This window comes from Chamaea fasciata, unplaced genomic scaffold (genome assembly GCF_029207755.1).
Source record: "Chamaea fasciata isolate MVZ Bird 193981 ecotype frontalis unplaced genomic scaffold, bChaFas1.0.hap1 SCAF_13, whole genome shotgun sequence".
Lineage (NCBI taxonomy): Eukaryota > Metazoa > Chordata > Aves > Passeriformes > Sylviidae > Chamaea > Chamaea fasciata.
Genome location: NW_027094098.1, coordinates 10,821,671 through 10,841,891, shown reverse-complemented (window position 1 = coordinate 10,841,891; position 20,221 = coordinate 10,821,671). Strand labels below are relative to the sequence as shown.

Sequence of the window (20,221 nt, the reverse complement as noted above, 5' to 3'; positions counted from 1 at the left end):
GGAATTAAAGTCATAGTTTTGTTTTGCTCTGTGCTATTTTTCAGTGGCAACTGGGACAGGAAAATGCTTTCCTCTTTTCCTTCCATATTTGGTTGAGGTTTTCAGCCAGTAGTCCAAGAACAAAAGTGAAGGTTAATTTTATTCAGCAAAGCATAGCTTTATCTTGGGCAGCCTGGCAGAAATGTCTCTCTGGGCTGATCAATGAAAATACTTTCTTAATTATTAATTTTTTTTTTTTTCACAAAAAATAGCCAGATTTGAAAAATAAATTTGGAACATTTTTCCTTTTAACATAATAATGATAAGAAACAATAGGAACATTTAAAATTTGCAGAAATATACTTCCTCTTATGCAATTTCAATGATAAATTTTGATTCATAAAATAAATATTTTGGGAAGTGATGTATCAAAAAAGTCTATTTCTTATTTTGAGCCTCGAGTAAAAGAGAATGGAAAGCTTAAAAAATCAGAGGTGAAAAAATAAGCATTTGAACAATAGTTATATATATAATCTACATATTTTATATATAAATGTATAACTCAAGGTAATAGTAGGGTTATTACCTTTACTTTTTGTTACTTTTCTCTGCAGGGTAGTTGAAAAACTAAAGGTAAAAATGGCTGCATGGGGGAAACAGGAATTTTAAGATCTCTGCTATTTCTCTTAGGTTGATGAAGCAGCACTTTTGAAACGTCACAAGCAGGGATGGCTGATGGAAATCTCTAACAACCTGGACCATTGCATTGCTCGCCTCAGGTATGACATGTGAAATAACTCAGTGAGTTTATCTCTGCTTCCTAACCCTCCCTTCACATCCTTCTGCACTGTGCCATTGTAGTCTGCATATAGGAGGGGCTGAGGGTCACCTCTTCTTATTCCAGGTCTGCTTTGGAACATGAATCCAACTTCCCAAGCTGCAGCAGTCTTTATTAGTGACTACTAATGCTTCACATCATTTATATATGTTAAATATGTCTTCATTTAGTTTCATGAATATGCATGGAGCAATTACAACTGATGTTACACTTGCAGCATGACCCAGGCTTCATGGAATCTGTGATTAAAAATTATGTAAATGTTGAAAGATCTGTTTCTGAGATAAGTGTTGAAAACAACATACAGGCGCTTTTTTTTTTGGGGGGGGGGGGGGGTGTTTCTGTGTGTGATTTGTACATTTCAGGATAGAATGAGGTGCATTTTCTTCAACCACTCTTTTTTATTATTTTCTAGAGATGCAAGAAAGAATAAAATTGCCCTCAGTTTGGGTTACCATGGGAATGTGGTAGATCTGTGGTAAGTAGTATGAATGGATAATGAGTACATTAATGCTCTGGCTCTTTGGTCAATGTGGAATTAGTTCCCATACTTGGAAGAGACATTATGTATAGTGCTAAGTACATTACTCTAGATGCTCATGAAAAGGTGCTGTCAGAAGGGGGATCTTCACCCTTTGTGTTCCTTTTGCTGTCCTCCCTAGGGAGAGATTGGTGCATGAGCTGGACACGACAGGAGAGCTGCTGGTTGACCTGGGGTCTGACCAAACTTCCTGTCACAACCCATTCAACGGGGGGTACTACCCAGTGCAGCTCGGCTTTGAGGAGGGAAAGCAGCTCCTCTCCTCCAACCCGGGGAAGTTCCGGACTCTGGTGCAAGAGAGGTAAAGTTTGTGACAATACATCTTCCTCACTTCTGAGTTTAGTTGCTCTGCGAGTGATGCAGTCCCGGGGTGTGATCCACCACTGGAAAGAAAGGATAAATTGGGAGGTTTGGGCCAAGGTAGAAGCCAGAACAGTGATGTTCTGTTTTTCAGGTTTTTTTCTCAGCTTGCTTTGTGAACTACTTAAACTGTTCTGCAGTTTTGTGCAAGCTGGTTTTTGTTATCAGCTTTCATCTCCAGAGCTGGCTGTGTTGCTCTGCTGAAAGATGTGAAATGTCTTTGCTATTTAGTGAAGTTTCCTTAACGACTGTAAATCACTTCAAGAGTTGGGGGTAACAGGTACTATAGAGACTGAGAGCATCTCAATTGATGTCTCGTGGGTTTATATTGGAATTTATCTGGGGCCTTTCCATTCCCTCTGTCTCCTCCTCCTCCCATGCCTTTGGTTAGTTAATGATATTATTCTTTTTTATATTTCATTGACCTCAAGAATAACTGTTTTCTTCTTTATTTCAGTCTGAAGAGGCATGTGGCTGCTATTAACAAACTGGCTGATAAGGGCATGTTTTTCTGGGATTATGGCAATGCTTTTCTCTTGGAAGCTCAGAGAGCTGGTGAGTAGATCCTGGAATTGTAGATGGAAATGAGGATAATTCTGCACGCATCTTCCTGGCTGTGTATGTTAAGTAGGATGGGGTTGGCCACTATAATTCTAATCTTTAGTCCTTTCTCTCTTGTTCTTTGAGACCCCTGCCTCTCCCTGGCTGAGGTACAACCTTTATAGGAACTTTTGTGCAGTCTGGTTTTGCATTTTATAGATTTCCTCCATCAAATGACTGAGTATTAAATTTTTTTTGTAGGTGCTGATGTTGCAAAAAAAGGAGCAGATAAAACTGAATTTCGATATCCTTCCTATGTTCAGCACATCATGGGGTATGTTGGGCAGAGTTGGGAGTATGCTGTAAAGTACCTTGTGACTCCCTCTGTTCAGTGGGAGAATACTACAGAGATTAGTGCAGATTGACAGTGCACTATAAATGATCAAAAAGGAGGCAACAGCAGTAGGAAAATTGCTCTCACAAGTGTTATGCCAGAGTTAGTGTTGGCTTGCCATTGTCAAATCAACACTCTTCACTCCTTTACATGAATAGCTGCATTTTGTTCTTGTGTGAATTTTCATTAAGCAGTTCTGCTCAAGAGGAGCCAGGTCACAGCCTCAAACTGTGACTAGAGGCAACTTCACTTCGAGGTGCTAAAAACTGAGAGATTGTCTCTTCACAGCAGATTCAGAGATCAATTCCAAATCATCCAAGCCTTATATCTGCCCTGAAGTTAAAAGTATGATGGAAACAGGACATTCTTCTGCCCGTGTCACCAGCTGTGCCTCTTACCCTTACTGTACACACTGCTTGTAGAAACAGCCGAGCTCAGGACATCTGTTGAGGGACTGGATTTATAACTCATTTTTCCTCTGACTCATGCTTAGCTTGCCTATGCCATGTGAATAAGAGCCTGAACATAGAGTAAGGCCCTCAGATTAGATCTTTTCTTCCGGCCCTCAAGTGAAGCGTGTCTCACTATTGTATGTAAACAATGTGGACAGCAAATGAGCCTGGACTCAGGCACTCGGTCAGAACCTGCACTTGTCTGACAGTGTAGATGCACTCAGGGTTAGCCTGGGTTAAGGACACAAAGACCAGGCAGCAGGAAGAGTATATTTGATGAAACAGAAGAAAAGCTGCAATTCATCTGATGATGCACTTGATTGAACTGTCCAACATGACTATGAAAATTCTGGCCTGACTACACTTTTATATACCAATGGATGGCTGCATGAAACAGCGTTGTTTAATTTCTCAATTAATGGTCCTTGATGCTTCTGTTTAGATTAGTGCATTGAAAATGTTTCAAATTCTTCCGTCTCCAGCTAATGAAAGAAAAGCATTGCTAGCAGCCAGGATAAATAAGGAAAGAATTTCAACTATCTCCTAATGAAACATGTTCTCTTCCCAGGGACATTTTTTCCCTGGGATTTGGGCCTTTCCGCTGGGTTTGTACCTCAGGTGACCCACAGGACCTGGCTACAACTGACTCCATTGCCATGTCAGTGCTGGAAGACTCCATACGTCAGGGAGGTAAGGCATCATCCCGTGCTCCCCTCCCTTTTGGAGAGAAAAGGAAACCCAGAGTTGAAATGTGTGTTGGCTTTTGGCAGAAAACATGGAAAGCAGGCTCTTCCAGGTTCCATGTAGGCAGGAAGTGTTGCTAAACTCCTGGTAGGAGTGTAGCCTGCAGGTAAAAAATAAAAACACCATGGATGTTGATCCCAAACAAATTTTGGCTAAGAGCCTTCCTTTTTATTTGTTACAGGTGTTTTTAAACTTTGTCACCTAGAAACTTTAGCGCAATCAGTATCGTTCACCATCAGGTCTCCAAGAGTAATTTAAGGAGTCAAATTGCTTTGCCCCTGTCTCACAGGTAAATGAGGCATGAAAATCTAGGGAGTCTTTCTAGAGGAGACCAGTGGCAGGAAATCCATGTTTCCTGGGTGTGGTGCTCCATCCAGTGTCATTTTTTTGTGATTACAATTTTGAGATCTTTTTTGTCATTTGTTAATAGATTGACAGCTATTTCTACTGACTGGTGGAACCAGTTTGGAATACCTGCATGGGTCTGTATGCTACTCTAGGATCTAGGAATTGCACTCTTCCACATCCCTGAAACTGGGCTATTTCTGATATCCCCTGCTTATGAACAGGAACTGAGACAAAACTAATTTAGTGTCAGCAAACATTAATCCTCATCTCCCAGGATGGAGAGGAAGGCCCTACCCCTTTTCCTTTCTTTGCCTACCTTTGCAGTTACCAGACAGCAGGCTCAAAGGCTTGTCACTGTCCCCAGGCACTGAAGTCCTCAGCTCTTCTGTTTTGAGTGCCAAAGTTTGTGCTTTCCAGAATCAACAAAAGAATCTTTGAATTCTGAAGAATTCCGCCAGATCAAAAGCAAATGTATCAGAAATCCAAACCATATTTTGAGATCAAGAGCATAATAATTTTTTTTCGCCGGTAATATTGAAATATTTGTTCTTTTATTTCATGAAAGGCATTGAAATACAAATAGAAGTGTGAAATTTTTGAATGCTATCCTGTTTGTTCTGGGACAATAAGTACCAGGAGGATCCTGGGTAGTATTTCTGAAAAGGATATACCATGTTCAGATGTCTCTCATTTAGAATAAAACTACTCTTGTCTTCCTATAATGTAAGGCTGATGTCCAGCCTCCTTTCCCTCCCAAGAGGTGAATTGTCCATGCAGTGGGTCTGACCCTGCAAGGTCCTTGGTTCTGTCTATTCTCTTGTTCTTTCCTTAGGTGTAATTTTCAAGAAACACCACTGGTGCATGAGTTGTGTTTAATGCAATAACCCAGAAGTGCCTACTCTGTTCTGTGGATATTGAAACTTCCATGCTTTTAAGCCTGGTCCCTTGGCTTTATTGAAGGGAGGGCAAAATCCATTACTATACTGTTGGATCTGTCTTCAGAAATCTGCAGTATTTTTTCCTGTCATGTACTGCAGCTTCCAGAAATCTTCTCTCAGGACTGAACCACTGTATGACCTTTGGATGGTTTGCATTGCAAGACTGGGAAATGAATCAGTTACTGTGTGTACAAGAGTGTGTGGGTGTTTACATAGATGTAATGTAAAGCTGGAGAGTCTCTTGCACAAACAAAAAGCATTGAACTATTGTGTGCATATTCTTAATTTAAATGAAAAAAATGACATAAAAAAATCCCAACAGGTGAAAACAGGCTTAAGGGCAAGGCTATTATTCTATTTGTTGTTAAATTTGGCAGGACAATGGGAATTTGATTCAAAGAGAAAAAAAACCCAGAATTTGATCAGAAAATAAACAGCCATTCGTGCATAGATATTCTTGAATAATCCATTTGCAGTCCACTTTCTATGAGGCCTGTGTCTGGACCAGATTTTAGGGTCTGGATAGCCTCACACACATACATATCTGAAAACTAAGCCTACCTTTGAAATTTATGAAAGAATCTGTTCTAAACACTGAGTGAAAACTCCACAGAGCTGAACTCTGTTGCATTCCAAGTCCAAACTGTTAACTTGGCCTTGAGTCCCCTGTTAACCATGCTTTTTCTTTAGTGGAGATGAATTTCTTTCAGAGTTTGTGAGATTTATGTAATTTTATTATCTGCTTCTACGTCTAAGGTACCTGAGCTTTTAAGAGGGCCTTTGCATGAGAGATGCAGCACTGATGATTGGGGTGTAACTTGGATTTAGGACCTCTATGGTAGTTTGAAGCTGAGCTGATACATAGCAATGTAAATCTCTCTAAGGGACCCAGCCTCTGTGGTCCTAGCGAAAATTTCTCTGGGTAAACAATGCTTTCCAGTATCTTTTAAATCCTAGGTGTGTATAAGGGCCTGTGAAATACCAGAAGCAATACAGTTGCTTGCCTGACTTGAAAACACATTCCTGTTGGGATGGGAAGGTGGAGGCAGCAGTTCAGCAAATGAGACGCATGGAGCTACTCTAAAGTTAAAGTCCTTCTAGAAAAAGAAAAAGTGAGACTTTTTTCAATTGCAGGAAATAAGACTAAATAAAAGGGAGTATTTCTACACTGGGGAGTACTTCACCAGGGGCAACTGACTAAATCCAACTGTTTATTGGAGCTGGTTGGAAGGGACAGATGTGCTGTGTTGAGATAGATCCTTGTAGCCAGTATTCTCATCTGGCTTCTCTTCTGGATATATTCTGTAGATCTTTTCTTCTGTTAAATCTTGTCTGTAAGTCTGTGCACTGTGAAGTATAAAATATGGTAAGTGCTCTCTGATACAGCTTATAAAAGTGATAGAAAGGAACCCGTTCTCTGTGGTTTTTTGGTTTTGTTTTGTTGGGTATTTTAGAGATATTCCAAAAAACTCCCATTACACGTCTACAGTAACCTAAGTAACCTACCCTTGTTATAGTAACCTAGTAACACTACCCATTACCTTGTAGAGGCTGCTTCCTTAAAGCTTCTGAGTTGCAGCACAATCCTATTAGGACAGCACTAGCAGCTGTTTCATCTTTCACTCCCTGCAAAGTGAAGTGCTGACATGTTAATCCTCATTGCAGAGTTTAGAAGCTATCACTTGAAGCCAACCCCTCAGGCACTGTCAGGTCTTTTTAGGATCATTAAAGCTCTTGGTATGGGAGGCCTGCCTCTGCAGGAATGAGCGTATTTTTCATTTCCCTTAAACAATGTGTTTAACACAGGTTCAATGTGAACTTCTCACATTTTCCTCTTTCCTTTTTTTTAGTTTTACCCTGCATAACTGCTGTTGTACTGCCTAGTGCAGAAGCAGTAGTCCAAACACTCTTCTCAGGGACAATTTCAAGTTAGGAGTGTGCAGTTTCTCCAGCTTGACTTTGAAACATAAGTTATCTGTGCATTATAATTTGCCATGAAAAGAGGTGGGAGCTGGAAAATAATGGAGAAAATTCTGTCTTGGCATCTGCAGAGATGACTGACTTGAAGCTCCACTGCATGGACAGGTCACTGTGGCTCAGCCTGTTGTCACAGGCCAGCTGAGCCCTGGTAGCTGAGTGTGACTCCCAGGGTAGGGTAATGTGACATAGACCACAGAGAAAGAGCTTACAGACAGTAACTTCTTCAGCCCCTGTAACCCCATCTGAGCTGCAAAACCCCCTAAATGAGGATAGTAAAACTACTCCTCTGTCCCATTCCTTATCCCCTATCCCTTTTGTGACTTCCTCACTACAGATGGGGCTGTGCCTTTGGAGGCAGCTGATTGTGCTGAGGTCACCAGGTATCTGACTGATATGTGCCATATTTCTCTGTCTTTCACTTGAAATATCTTCATTCTTATTCCTTTTCAGTTTGGCTGATTGAGGTGGAATGAGACAGATATAAATGAGAAGAGAAGCTGGAGAATGCTAACCTATTAAATATAATTGTCTTCTTAGGTAACATATACATCTAAACAAGGTGTAGGGTGGATTTATACATAAAGTATCTGCTGCATAATAAATTTTCATGCACAGTTTTTGTTCCATAGACATGTGAGGCAACAAATCTCTTTGTTGGATAAAAGACCTCAGTTTTATCTTGGTACAAAAACATCCAAGGACCATGTTGTAGAGACTAACTGCTGTGCTGTAAATCTGTATCCCAGATATGGTGTCCATTGGTGTAACTTATCCTCAAGGGTGTGTTGCGAGCTGCTTTTGAGAATTTCTGCCGGCTGCCTCGAAGGAGTCATTCACTACATGGTACAAGACTGGATTCCAGTACCCAATGTCATGGAGTTTGATGAAACTACTAATTTACTAATTAGTAATATAGTGGCATTTAGTAGGCAGTAAAACAGGTGACCAAAAACGGTCAGTACATGTAAACCATATTTCAAGGTTTAGTTTAGTTTGCTGAAGATCCAAATGGGAGTTACCATTCCAGCTGTCCCCTGAGTGGCATCTTGTACCTTTCTCTAAATAAATGATGCAGTTACTGCATCAGCTGCACAGAGGACTTTATGCAGCATTTCCTATATGCGTGCTTGTATCTGAGAGTAGAATGTGACTTCCTAGTGCTGCCAGATGAATTAAAGTAAATTTAGAACATATTGCATTAATTTCCAAACTGTATTTTTTCTTGTTTTCTCTTGCAAGTGAGCACATCTGTGAAGCAGCAGTACCATGACAACATCCGCTGGATTCGGGAAGCCGGCAGGCACAGCTTGGTGAGTGCACAACCTCCTGCAGCAGATGTGGCTGCTCCTGGTCCTGAATGCAGTTCTTGAATGCTGGGGGGAAAAGCAGGAATGGATGGGAATGAAAACATAGTCTGTAGCTCTTGGGGGTGACAGTTGAAACCCTTCTCTTCACAGCAGGATTTTAGGTTGACCTGAAGCAGCTCTTTCCCTTCACTTCCTCATCTGGAAATGTTAAAATAATCCAGCGATGTCTACTCTTGTATCTGGAGTGAAACATATCTGTGATTCACCCTCGACCTCAGTTGTAACCACTTTTCTTTCACAGTGCTATTCAAAATATCCCTCTTGGCATTGCTGTGGACCAAGCTCCTCACACATGCAGTTCCCAGAACCCTTTCCAAAACAGGTGATAGGGCAGAAGAGCTGCCATCGTTCCGCATTGTGGGAAGCAGGACACCAGTGGATCATCCTTAGTTTTCCTTTTTGGGCAGGCTCTCCCTGTGAAGCCAACAAGTGATGCTATAGAACTCATATGTGCTCTCCTAATCTGGAATCACAGCAGAGCTGTGCAGATCAGATATTCTTTGGCACATTTCTCTTCTCTTCCAGTCCACCATCACCAGTTCCAAACCTCTGCTTCTCAGCTGTTGGTAAGGGATTTGTTGATAGGGGGATTATAGCCTAGCAGTCAGGTTGAGTTAAAATTGGAATTTACTGGACAGTAGCAGCTGTATACAGAAATACATCTCATGGATTGTGTGAATGGAGATAAAACTAAGTTCAAAGAGGGATTTCTTCTTTCTTTCTTTCTTTCTTTTTTTTTTTTCTTTTTCTTTTTCTTTTTCTTTTTTTTTTTTTTTTTTTTTTTTTTTTTCTGGAAGCTGGATGTTGGTGAAGAAATAATCCGCACTTTCTTCTATAGAAGGAAAGGGGTCACTCTTGTGACTCCATTCATCTGGGACCTAAAGATAAACCAGTTGGAGACAACCTTATCCCTCTGTCATTTCTCTTTTCCAGGTCGTTGGCTCTCAAGCCAGAATCTTATATTCTGATCAGAAGGGTCGTGTGTCTATTGCTGTGGCTATTAATCGAGCCATTTCTGAAGGAAAGATTAAGGTTTGTCTCCTGTGTCTTGACATGCCCTGATAATTGTGCTTAATATCTGAGACTGGGGTGGCAGGTGGGAAAGTAGAAAGCTTCAAGCAGTGAGAGCAGAAGTGCCTGTCATTTGCACGGGGGCAGTTTGTGTTAGAGCTCAGTCCTCTCTGCCTGCCAGCAGTATTGTGCTCTGTCACCGGAGAGAGGTGGGCTTAGAAACTCTCTGAAATTATTTTTCATGATGAGACTGCCAAACTTTCTGTTTGGGCACCTACAAGCACAACATATCATTCTGTGATTTGCTGAGAGCACAGAGCAGGGACTGTTACTCCTTAGTAGGGCTCCAAATATTGAGACTTAAGACAGAAGTGAATTGAGCAGATAATGGTCCTCAGTAGCAGTGTCAATCTGTGAAGGATTCCACTGTCTTGTCCTTGGCTTTCTCCAGGCTCCAGTAGTCCTCAGCAGAGATCACCACGATGTGAGTGGGACAGACAGCCCTTTCAGAGAAACGTCAAACATTTACGACGGATCAGCCTTTTGTGCAGGTCAGTGGAACAACTGAGGCTTGTCTGCCTGGGCCAGCAAGGAAATGGCTTTGAAACAGAAATAGCTTTTTTATGCAACATTTTTAAAATGTTTTTGCTTAAAAAACACCCTTTAATCCCAATTAATCAGATTTCCTGAGAAGCTTTGTGGGATTTAACAGTGATAGAGACACGAATGTGGAGCTGGTTACATAGGAGAGGTCCTGAACACTCCTGGAAATTCCATGAAAATGCACCAGATGTATCTGAACACAAAGGGAGAGCAGTCTCAGAGGATTGTGCCTTCTGTTCAATTTTAATTTTGAATATCACTATTTCAAACAGGTGATCTGATTACAGCCATATTTCCTTGGAATCCACAAGATCAAAATCAGGTCTATAAAAATATTTTGTTTAAAGGAAAGAGGTTCTCAGCTGTTTTCATTCCATTGCCCAAGGACTCAAGAAAACAGTCTGGAGTTTCTGAAAGGAACTTTTCTGATCATAAGGGAATATTGATAATAAAGGAATAAGAATAAAAGTCAGGTCTTGCTGTTCACTTAAAGTGTGACTGTGGGCAAGTCATGTAGATTTCCTCTAAAAAAGGAGCCTTTAAATCTGCACACCTGATCTGTGATAACCAGACTCTACTTTTCAGTTTGTGAAACCATCTTTTAGAGAAATAAAACCAAGAAATATCAGGTTGGAGACCTGGAAAAAATGAATGAAGCACTGAGCCCTCTTTAACCCTGAATCTTCCTCAATTTTCTGTCTGTAAAGTGGAAATCAGGGTAATAGCCTTAGCCCAGTGGTGTTTCTGTATGTCATGAACTGACAATCACAAAGAGGTGTGAGACTGGAGGATCTACTGCTGTAGAATGAGAAATTATGACAGAGGAAGCTGAGAATATTGAATTGCTTCCATTATGTGAATTCATAATAGAACCAAATTATGGCTCAATTTTAAGGAGAAAAGTTCCCTGTTAATTGGATTTCCTGGTGAAATGAGGCTTTTAACTGTGTCCATCAGTCCCACTTCAACAATTTTTAGCACATTGGCTAGTTCTAATAGGTCAAATAGATAGATGCCTTGATTATTGTTTGTTTCTGACAAGCTAAGAGAAAATGGTGCACCTGCACAGACGACAGAAATTCAAAGTAATGTCTACATCTTAGCAACATAAGTAATCATCAGGCAACGACCTCAGGAGAGGGCAATGGAAATAAGGTTTGTTAAACCCCATTGCTCATCATGCTTTGTGGTTTTCTTTGCATTTTGTGATTTACGTGATCCATTTGCCTTTTTCAAGGGCTTATCTAAAGCCTGTTGCCCACTGATATCACTGGTCTTTAAAACCAGGCCTAAATCTCTTTGACCAGATGAGCCTCTGGAGGCAATAAAAGAACCTCTTAGATCTTCCTCTCTCCCTTGTATCCTGTTGTTTTAACACAACTTTTGAGATGGCTAGTGTGAAATTTGCTCCTCTTTAACACATGGGACATCTCCAGAAAGTTTGTTTGTCTCATTTTGTTTCAAAGTACCTGAGCCTGCTGGGTCATTGCTGCTCTGCAAAGTGTATTTCAGCATGGATATTTGCAGCCTGTGACCTTTATCAAAGCCAAGGAGCAGCTAGTTATTGCATTGTTAGCTCACTCCTTGTCCAACCTCCACTCGTATCAGGCCGGTGGCTGAGGAGAAAATCTGTACATTAGAGAATATGGTGATTTAGATCTCTCCCATTCAATCTCGACAGCGCTGTAATTATGATAATTGCGTTATTAAAGTGACATAATGTCAGATAAAAGGTGCCATAATGAAGCTTTTGAAAGGGTTTAACATAGATTAGCGCTCAAGTAAACTCATTTTTCCATCAGACACATAACTGCGGGTCTGCAGATGTGGCTGGTGGGGATATTGTTGTTTTTCTCTTATTTTTCCTGTTAAAAATATGGCAAATTTTGTATTGAATCTTTCCTGAACGAAATCTGATGTTTTCGGTAAATTTTACTCTTATCCTCTGTGTGCACGTCTTTGAACCTCTCTGGGTATATGCTTAAGCACAAATTGAAGTGTGTATACACAATTCTAGTGAACAATTCAGTAGAAATAATGCATTAATGAAATTATATTTGTTTGCTAAATTATGTTTCTTTCAGGATTTTTATAGACAAACCTTCTTAGTGGTTTCAGCAGTTCCTGTTCAGGGAAAAATTCCCACATGTTCAGAGAGTTGGGGTGGGTATAATTTTCATCCCAACTTTGTCCTCAAAATGCATCTCCTTAGCTTTAGGCTGGCTTTCTGCATAGGGCTGAGGTAACTCTGCACTCTGATCTGAAAATATTTCAAACTTCGGAGAAGCACAAGGTGTGTAGTGTCCCAGGTGTCCTGCCCATTTTGAATCCATACGACATGGATGTGTCCAGCCTGTTCCATGACTGAGGTATCCCAAAGGAGTGCACTGTATTTCTCTTCACCCTGAAAAAGTGTATCAGAGCTGAAGAGTGGCAGGTCCTTCAGCTGCTTGTGTTGGGGCACAAATGCAGGAATCACCACCGTCCTCTCAAACCAGAGTAAAACTGGAATTTGTTACCTCTAAAGTCAGGGCAGAAAGTGGCAGACAAATCTCTCTTGCCTGTTCCTCCCAGGAGTGAGATGTTCAGTATGTATCTGTGATAGAAGCTGTGAGTTAAACCTGCCTCCAACCCTGCCTTCCTGCAGCCCCAGGGAAGGTGTCAGTGGAAGGAAGGAGCAGCACAAACAAAAATGAGCGTGGCCCATGAGTAACACCTTTGCTCTCCTCCCAGACATGGCAGTGCAGAACTTCGTGGGAGACTCGTTCAGAGGAGCCACCTGGGTTGCGCTGCACAACGGGGGTGGAGTTGGCTGGTGAGAGCTTGTTTGTGTTCCTAAAGCTGGGCTGTGAATCCTGTTCCTACTGCTGGGTGTGTGTGTGTGGGGAGGAGAGACAAGAACTGCTGAAAAGACGTGTAGTACCAGAGGAGAACTATGTTGTGATGGTGGGAAGGATGGGTTTGGTATCAAGGACTGAAAGGATAAATTAGCAAATTTGCAAAGTATGGCGTTGCATGACTCTTTCTCTAATTAATGCTCCTATGTCCAGAAGAAGTGTTTTGAACACTGGCTACAGCACAGTTTGAAGAACTTAATTTGATGAACAAGGACAGTCTGCTGTGGTCTGTTTGAGCAGATCCTGCGTTGTCTTCACACATGCAGAGCCAGAGTGTCAGTGGATGGATTATGTTCAGGTCTCCTCTTAAGCTGCATTTAAACCTGTGACCTTAGGACCCCAATATAAATGCTCCCATGCTGAAGTGCAATGAGACAAACCAGCTCAGGAGCCAGCCCCAGTCTTTTTCTCCCTGCTCGTGCCTGGTCACATTAAAGACCACAACCAAGTAAGGACTGAATTGAACACCTCCTTCACATGACACACAGAATTAAGACACATGCCTAAACTGAAAAGCAGAATGAAAGAAATATTCTATAGGGAGATGGAAACTAATCTCCTCCATATGCCACTGAAAGACTACCTGCCTTGGCAGAGATGCAGGAAGTAGGAAAGCCTGGCCACACTGCAGTCTTTAGTTCTGGTTTGTACTTTCCAGCATATTCCAGAAAAGCCTCTCCCATTTTACAGTTATGTCTTCATTTGGTGGTATCAGCAATCAAAAGAGGCAACCGTCTGTTAAGTACTGTGGTGAGCCCTTATACTTCCCTGTTTCAAATTGTGCTGGAATACGCCAAAAACAACAAGCCAAAGAACTCGTAGCAGATGTTATCCTCAGAGACATTTTATGATATTTAATTGTTACTCATCTGGATGAGCTGAATCTAGAAAATATCCCTTCAGGTCAGCTGAAGAACTCCCTCGCTGTACTCTTAATTCCTTTGATTTCTGTAACATAACTACTGCATAGAAAGGTGCAAGAGAGCAAAACTGAACAATGGGAAAAGAAAGCTTTCTGAGGACTTAAGCGCATGGAGTGAAGATTTGCTTTTGCTGATTTCAGTGATAAGGACCCACAGCCATCATTTCATTCACAATTTCCATAATTCTGAATGAAAAACACATACCAGAATGTCTCCCTACTCTGGTCATCTCAGTCTGAGGCTCCAGAAGTAGCAGCAGACAAGTTCTGTCTAAATTTCCTCAGCTGAGTTTAACCTTTTAAAATATCTGCTTATGAAATACAAACAAAGAAAACTACTTTTCACAACATTCTGTGAAAAATATTTGCAATATTTTTATGCTAATTATAATTGTTAGAATTACTAAAATAATTGCTTATGCCATGAATGTTCTTTGCATTGAAGATGCTTAATTCAAAGGATACAAATGGTCCTATTCCTTTCTGGTGTCCCTAAGGCAAATCCTTCCAGGACACTTTAAGCCCTCCATGCCATTCAAAGATAGCTTGGCTGAATGGTGAGACTGCCCTTAGTCCTGGAAAACTGGCCCTGACCACTGGCCCTGACACTGCAATTTTAATTGTTTTGTAAGTGGAGTTACATCATTGAAAGAAACTTTGCCACAAGACAGAGCAGATTTATGCTGTAATTTATGTAACGCATCAGAAAATTAGTGTGTGGCTATTCACTAAAATCAAAATATTTCTGGAAAAACAGGGTTTGGTTCTCCTCTTTGTCATTTCTTATGGCTGCCTGGGGGTTTGCCACTGCAGAACAGTATCTGCTCATCTCGTTCTTGGAGCAGTCATAGTCCTCTATGATTAAATTACTCTGCCACAGTGAAGAATGCAGGACCTGAAATTGAGGTGTGTCTGTGCAGAGCCTTAACAAGCCACCGTGCTGAGGCTCAGCTGCGGTGTCCATGTCCTGTCATCAAGTGCCCTGGCCTGGAGAGCCCCCAAAGCCAGCCCGGGAAGGTGGCTCTGCTTGGCTTAACTAACGTGGCACCACCCTGGCTGGTGAAAGGGCTGCACCCCTTTGCCCTCTGAGGAGAGACAGGAATAATTTAAAAATGGCAAAAGACGATAAGCAACCCCCATCCATTAAAATTTGCTTTCTTTGCCTGGAAGCGATAGATGCCTTTTAAGTTTTTGACCCTGTTTTGTTTTCTCTCTGGAGCACTAAAAATCCACCTGACTTTGCCATAAAGAAATCTCCACATGTTTGGTAAACTCATCATCAGCTGATTTGGAAACGTGAAAGTGGAAGTTTATTTTTTTTTATAAACAAAAATACGTGTGATTAGAGAGAAATCTAGTTGTCATTGGCAAGTTTCTTCCCTGGGAGCTCAGAAATGGGTAATTGCACTGTTTTTAGCTGCCAGTTCTCCCTGCAGAGGCTGGGCTTGCCTGGAATTGCTGGCAGATCTGCTGTGTCTTCCCGTTGAGACTGCATAAGTGCCTTTTACATGCTTTATTTTCTGTTACAGCCTTGCAGGACAAACAGGAAAAGCAGGATTAATATTTATTTAGCTGGAATCTGCATCACATGTACTCTGGGAGAGACTTAAGATTAACATAGTCTTGACTATAATTACAGCAAATGATTGTTATTCATTTTTTGCTGCCTGTTTGTTTGCAGGAGAATGTATATTAGCACAGAGCCTGGATAACCTGCACTAACAAAGGCAGAAGTGCAGAATCGATGTGCACTGTGGACAGTGTGGCATCTTGATTGTGAGAGAGGCCTTGTTTTCTTTGATCATCTGAGAAGGAGACATCTGGAAATTATAGGAGGTAGCTTAGGTTCAAATGCCACATGTTTCTTTAATTACCTGAAAATGTGACCCAATGCTAATGAAGGCAGAGAGAAATTTTGCTAGAAAATCCATCATAACAAACACTGGCATTTAATGTAGGAGGGATTTTAGACAGTAGAACAGATCCTGGTGAGTGATTCTGGTTTGCACTGGAGTAACTCCATGGAAATCGATGGAAAAGCTTTAAATTTACCTTGTGCAAGTAGATCAGATGCACCCTGTTCAAGCCCAATCTTCAAAGGATGCTCTGTGGGATACTGTGTGCAGAGGTAAATTTTGCCACTGAAAGAACATCATCCTCTTACATGACATATCTTTATAAAATACTAATCCAGAGGTCTGGGTTTCTGTGGCTTTGAACTCTGACAGAAAAGAGGAGTGCTCTGTTCTTTTGTCTCTGTACACAGGAGCAGCAGAGGATGGTGGAGTAACTGGTCCTGGCACAATGACGCTTACTGTCATCCAGTCTGGTCCCCTCTTTTGGAGAGGACAGTAACAACACGAGCCATAGAAGAAGTAGAATTTGCAAGGAATACAGATGTTTGGCTGTTTGCATTCATCCCCAGATGAGACTAAGAGCAGAACAAATGAAAGACTTGACACAGTAAAAACATCCTGGGAATTAAATTCCAGGCTGAAAAGAATTGACAGTGTCAATCAAAAATAACAATTTTATTTTGAAGAGTTAGATCTTACAATATTCAAACATCTCAATTGAAAACATGACTTTGTTTCAAATTTTCCAGTTAAAAAATTTAATTAGTTCAGTGATGTTCTGCTGTGAGAACTGTCACTTTCAAGAAAACTGTGCCTTTCAACAGAAAATGCGTTTGTAATACTGACATGTCTGATAATGGAAAAGTGAAGGGAATTCAGAGAATGGTAGTGTGATGACAGTGAGATGTGGAGCCCTGTGTTCCTTGCTGAGCTCTGTGATAGGGTCCTACTTAGCACACAGGTACTCTACATAAATAGTAGAAAGGGAATTAACACCACATGAGTAACAACATTCCATTGAGACTGAGAAAATGTGAGTTCTAGTTTCAGGAAGTAGATCTCAGGTCTGTGAGGCTCTAGTTTAGCCTCGATTCCCTATTTCCTCAGGAGCTCAAGTTACTGCTGGAACATACACATTAAGAAACAATTCCTTCCTGGACTGGAAGACTCTCAATTCCTATCTGATTAATGGACATGTCTGATGTTGTTCTATGTAAATTTTGTAAACTTATATTAACTATAAAACTCAGAGGACAAAATCCTGCCTCTAAGGATTTCCATTAGTCTCTCATAGCATGCATTGTTGTATGATATGCCCTGTCCCTCAGGTATTGCTGATGCTGAGCTCTAATGCCAGAACTCACAGATTTACAGCAAGATTAGTCTCCCAGCTGCATCCATATTCACCATATGCCATGGAATGGGAGCTTGAGCAGGCCAGATTCTGAAGTCAGACAAGATGTTTTGCTCTACGTGTTTTCCATGTCCTTTAAAACCAGACTGTTATTTCTCCCAAGAATAATCTGTTCATTTTAACATATTTCTGTTCTTCTTCTGCCAATAAGTCTGCTTCCTGAAAAGTTGGCACTGATGTCTTTAAACATCTCTGTATCTCATACAAAATGAATGACTGTTTTGGAAATGATTGAGGCAGATGTGCATTAAGTGGTGGTTAACACTTTTTTAATAAAATGCTTATGCTCTGTCATTTGTCCCAAGAGAATATAAATAGATCCATCTGCCTGCTGCTGTAAGTACACTGTCACCCTCACGATCCTGGCTAGATGGCAGCTGTAGTGTAGCAAACATGAGGAGCTTAACCTTTAAAAACACCCTGAGACAGGTAAATCTCTGTTCATCAGGTCTATTAACCTTTCCCCACCTGTTTTTTGAGCCAGTACACAGTGCAGGACTCAGGAGATACAAAGCAAGTTAAATTTTTGGCATCCCTGCTTGGAGCAGATCCTGAATGCTAGCTGGGCATTACAAGAAAGGTGGACTAGGTTTGCTGCAGATCAGGAAATGAGGCTTTTGCCTGCTAAACACTCTTTTTTTTTTTTTTTTTTTAATAAGTATAAAACATCAGTGATAGTCCCTTATTCAGAATAATTTCTATATTCTCATCCTTCTATCTGCAGTACAACTACACGAAGTGACTCCTGTAAATTTTGTGGTATTGGTTTGATTTTTTTTTTTAAATTTCATTCTCTTACTTTTTTTTTAGGGGTGAAGTGATCAATGGGGGATTTGGCCTGGTTTTGGATGGGTCCAAGGAAGCTGAAGAACGAGCTAAGATGATGCTTAGCTGGGATGTTTCCAATGGAGTAAGCAAAACTCATATATGTATACTTTAATATTATTTTTTTTTTTATCTGGGGAATCTTGCTTGCTCAGATCAAAACTTAGAGTTTTGTTGATGGAAAACGGGTTTATGATTTCTCTAGCTGTTGGTAGAATTTCATCCTTACATGCTGGCAGAGAATTTGGCTCCTTGATTTCATAGTTGAAAATGCATTGAAGTTTTCAAAAATTTTCCTTTTAAAATATTTATCCCACTACAAAAGCATTGACTGCTTAAATGATGCTGTTATCTAAAGCTAGTGCTAGTTTTACAGAGCTAGGATGATGTGCACAATTATTTTTGGTGAGGGAATTTTGTAAGTTTATAAGGTACCTGACTCTACCAGTTTTTATCTGTCCAACGTTATGCATGGAAAAGTACCATATCTTCCCAAATACTACTCTTAAAAATGAAGTATTACAAAAGTTACTTGCAAAATCAGAAGGGAAACTAAAAGCTGGCAGAGGGTTGAAAGATTTATTGTCACGAGCTGGGTGAGAGTGTTTTTGCGCAAATATGGTGCAAGGTGAATGTGGCCAGAGAAATGTCTGATTTTTACACCTTCATTCTGTTGTCTGACAGGTCGCCAGGCGCTGCTGGTCGGGAAATGCCTTTGCTTATGAAACCATCTGCCAGGCAATGAAGGAAAATGGCACACTGAGGGTGACTCTCCCTCACAAGGTGGTGGATGAGAACATCTTGGAGCAAGCCGTGAAGCATTAGTGCTACTCCAAGCGCAGTGTTGCTCTTGCAGATACATTTGACGTTGCTTCCTTGATATCCTGTTTTGCTCTCTGGCCAAATGATAAAAGCCTTGCAAACGTCTGTTCCATGGGAGTTCTTTTTTTTTTTTCCTCTCTAACTTATTAATGGGGCAAATCTGGTTTTGTTTGTGACAGGTCCACCAGGAACAGTCTTTTCACCAACATATTTGGAACAGTGTTTGCAGTAAGAAACCATTCATTATGGGAAAGCAATGGGAATTTTTTCCTGGAAATAATATGGAAAAAAATACCCCAATAACAAAACAGTCACTTATTCCTGAAAGTACATAAATTAATGTGTGTACAAAAGTAATTCTTAGCTGTCCTGTCTCATGCTAAGCATGGCCCTTGCACAGCACACGGGCTTCATTCTGACATGAACACAGTGGCAGCAGTCCCTTCCCCCCGTGGACTTGCTCTGGAATGTCACTCAATCTCCTGGCACTGTATCCATTACCTCTTGGAATGGAAAGGCGTGTTACACACAGAACCCTGCCTGTGCTGCTGCAGAGTGGACGTGTTGAGCTGCAGTCTCAGGACAGCACACAGTCCTCAGGACTGTGAAACTCTACCCCTGCCAGAGCCCACGGTACCCACAGGTGGGCACTCTGCAGTTCTGCATTGCCTCTGCTGCTAAGAAAAGGGAAGTGTATATTTTGAATCACAAATGAGTTCTTTACTCTGTTCACGTACTGTGTCTTTCTCCAGATGAACAGTGAGAGTCTGGCATCTGCTTGAAACTGAGCCTTCTGTGAAGTGCAATCTGCAGTTGATTGGAATTGCTTTACATTATGGATAAAACCCGCCCACATTGCCAATTTATATGATTGAGATGGGAGTAGTTGTCAGGCAGATTTGACAGCCTTTGCTTTGACATATGTTATGCATTACCTTATTAATAATCACAGTGGACTAGGTCCAAAGCTAGGGTATTGGTATTATGTGAAACCACTCTAATCTTCATAGCCCAAAACCACTGGTGATTCTTGCTCTGTCAAGAGGAACCAGAAAATACAATGGCTTATCTTGGACCAAGGAATGTAGAGCTGTTCCATAGACTCATCTTAATTCTGAGTTGAAAATACAGACAAGATGTTAAAGAAATATTTATCACAAATTCTTCACCTTTCTATTATTAAGTACTGGAGTACCTGCCAGTATGTTCACCTCTACATCCTAGGCACCATAAGAACCTTGTTTTTGTCCTAGTAGCCTTATTGCCCAGAGGACATAACCTTACCAGTATAGCCATGTTTAAGGTCATCCTGGGAGTTTATAACTCTGGGCTGCCTGTAGGGGCAGGCAGAACCCATATGTATGAGTGCTATAAACAGCTACAAGTCAGA

At 41.0% G+C, this 20,221-nt stretch overlaps 1 protein-coding gene across 1 annotated transcript in view; it reads left to right on the top strand.

The window, feature by feature from the left end:
• The window catches only part of UROC1 (urocanate hydratase 1), a 36,805-nt gene extending 17,816 nt beyond the window's left edge, over positions 1-18,989 (top strand). Inside the window, exons 9-20 of the mRNA XM_066195587.1 lie at positions 670-758; positions 1,233-1,295; positions 1,480-1,659; positions 2,176-2,273; positions 2,520-2,592; positions 3,673-3,794; positions 8,354-8,424; positions 9,415-9,513; positions 9,944-10,043; positions 12,829-12,910; positions 17,995-18,094; positions 18,694-18,989. Coding sequence (XP_066051684.1) covers positions 670-758; positions 1,233-1,295; positions 1,480-1,659; positions 2,176-2,273; positions 2,520-2,592; positions 3,673-3,794; positions 8,354-8,424; positions 9,415-9,513; positions 9,944-10,043; positions 12,829-12,910; positions 17,995-18,094; positions 18,694-18,834 — 1,218 coding nt within the window. The 3' untranslated portion in view covers positions 18,835-18,989. The remainder of the gene's footprint in view (positions 1-669; positions 759-1,232; positions 1,296-1,479; positions 1,660-2,175; positions 2,274-2,519; positions 2,593-3,672; positions 3,795-8,353; positions 8,425-9,414; positions 9,514-9,943; positions 10,044-12,828; positions 12,911-17,994; positions 18,095-18,693) is intronic.
• The last annotated feature ends 1,232 nt before the right edge of the window (positions 18,990-20,221 follow it).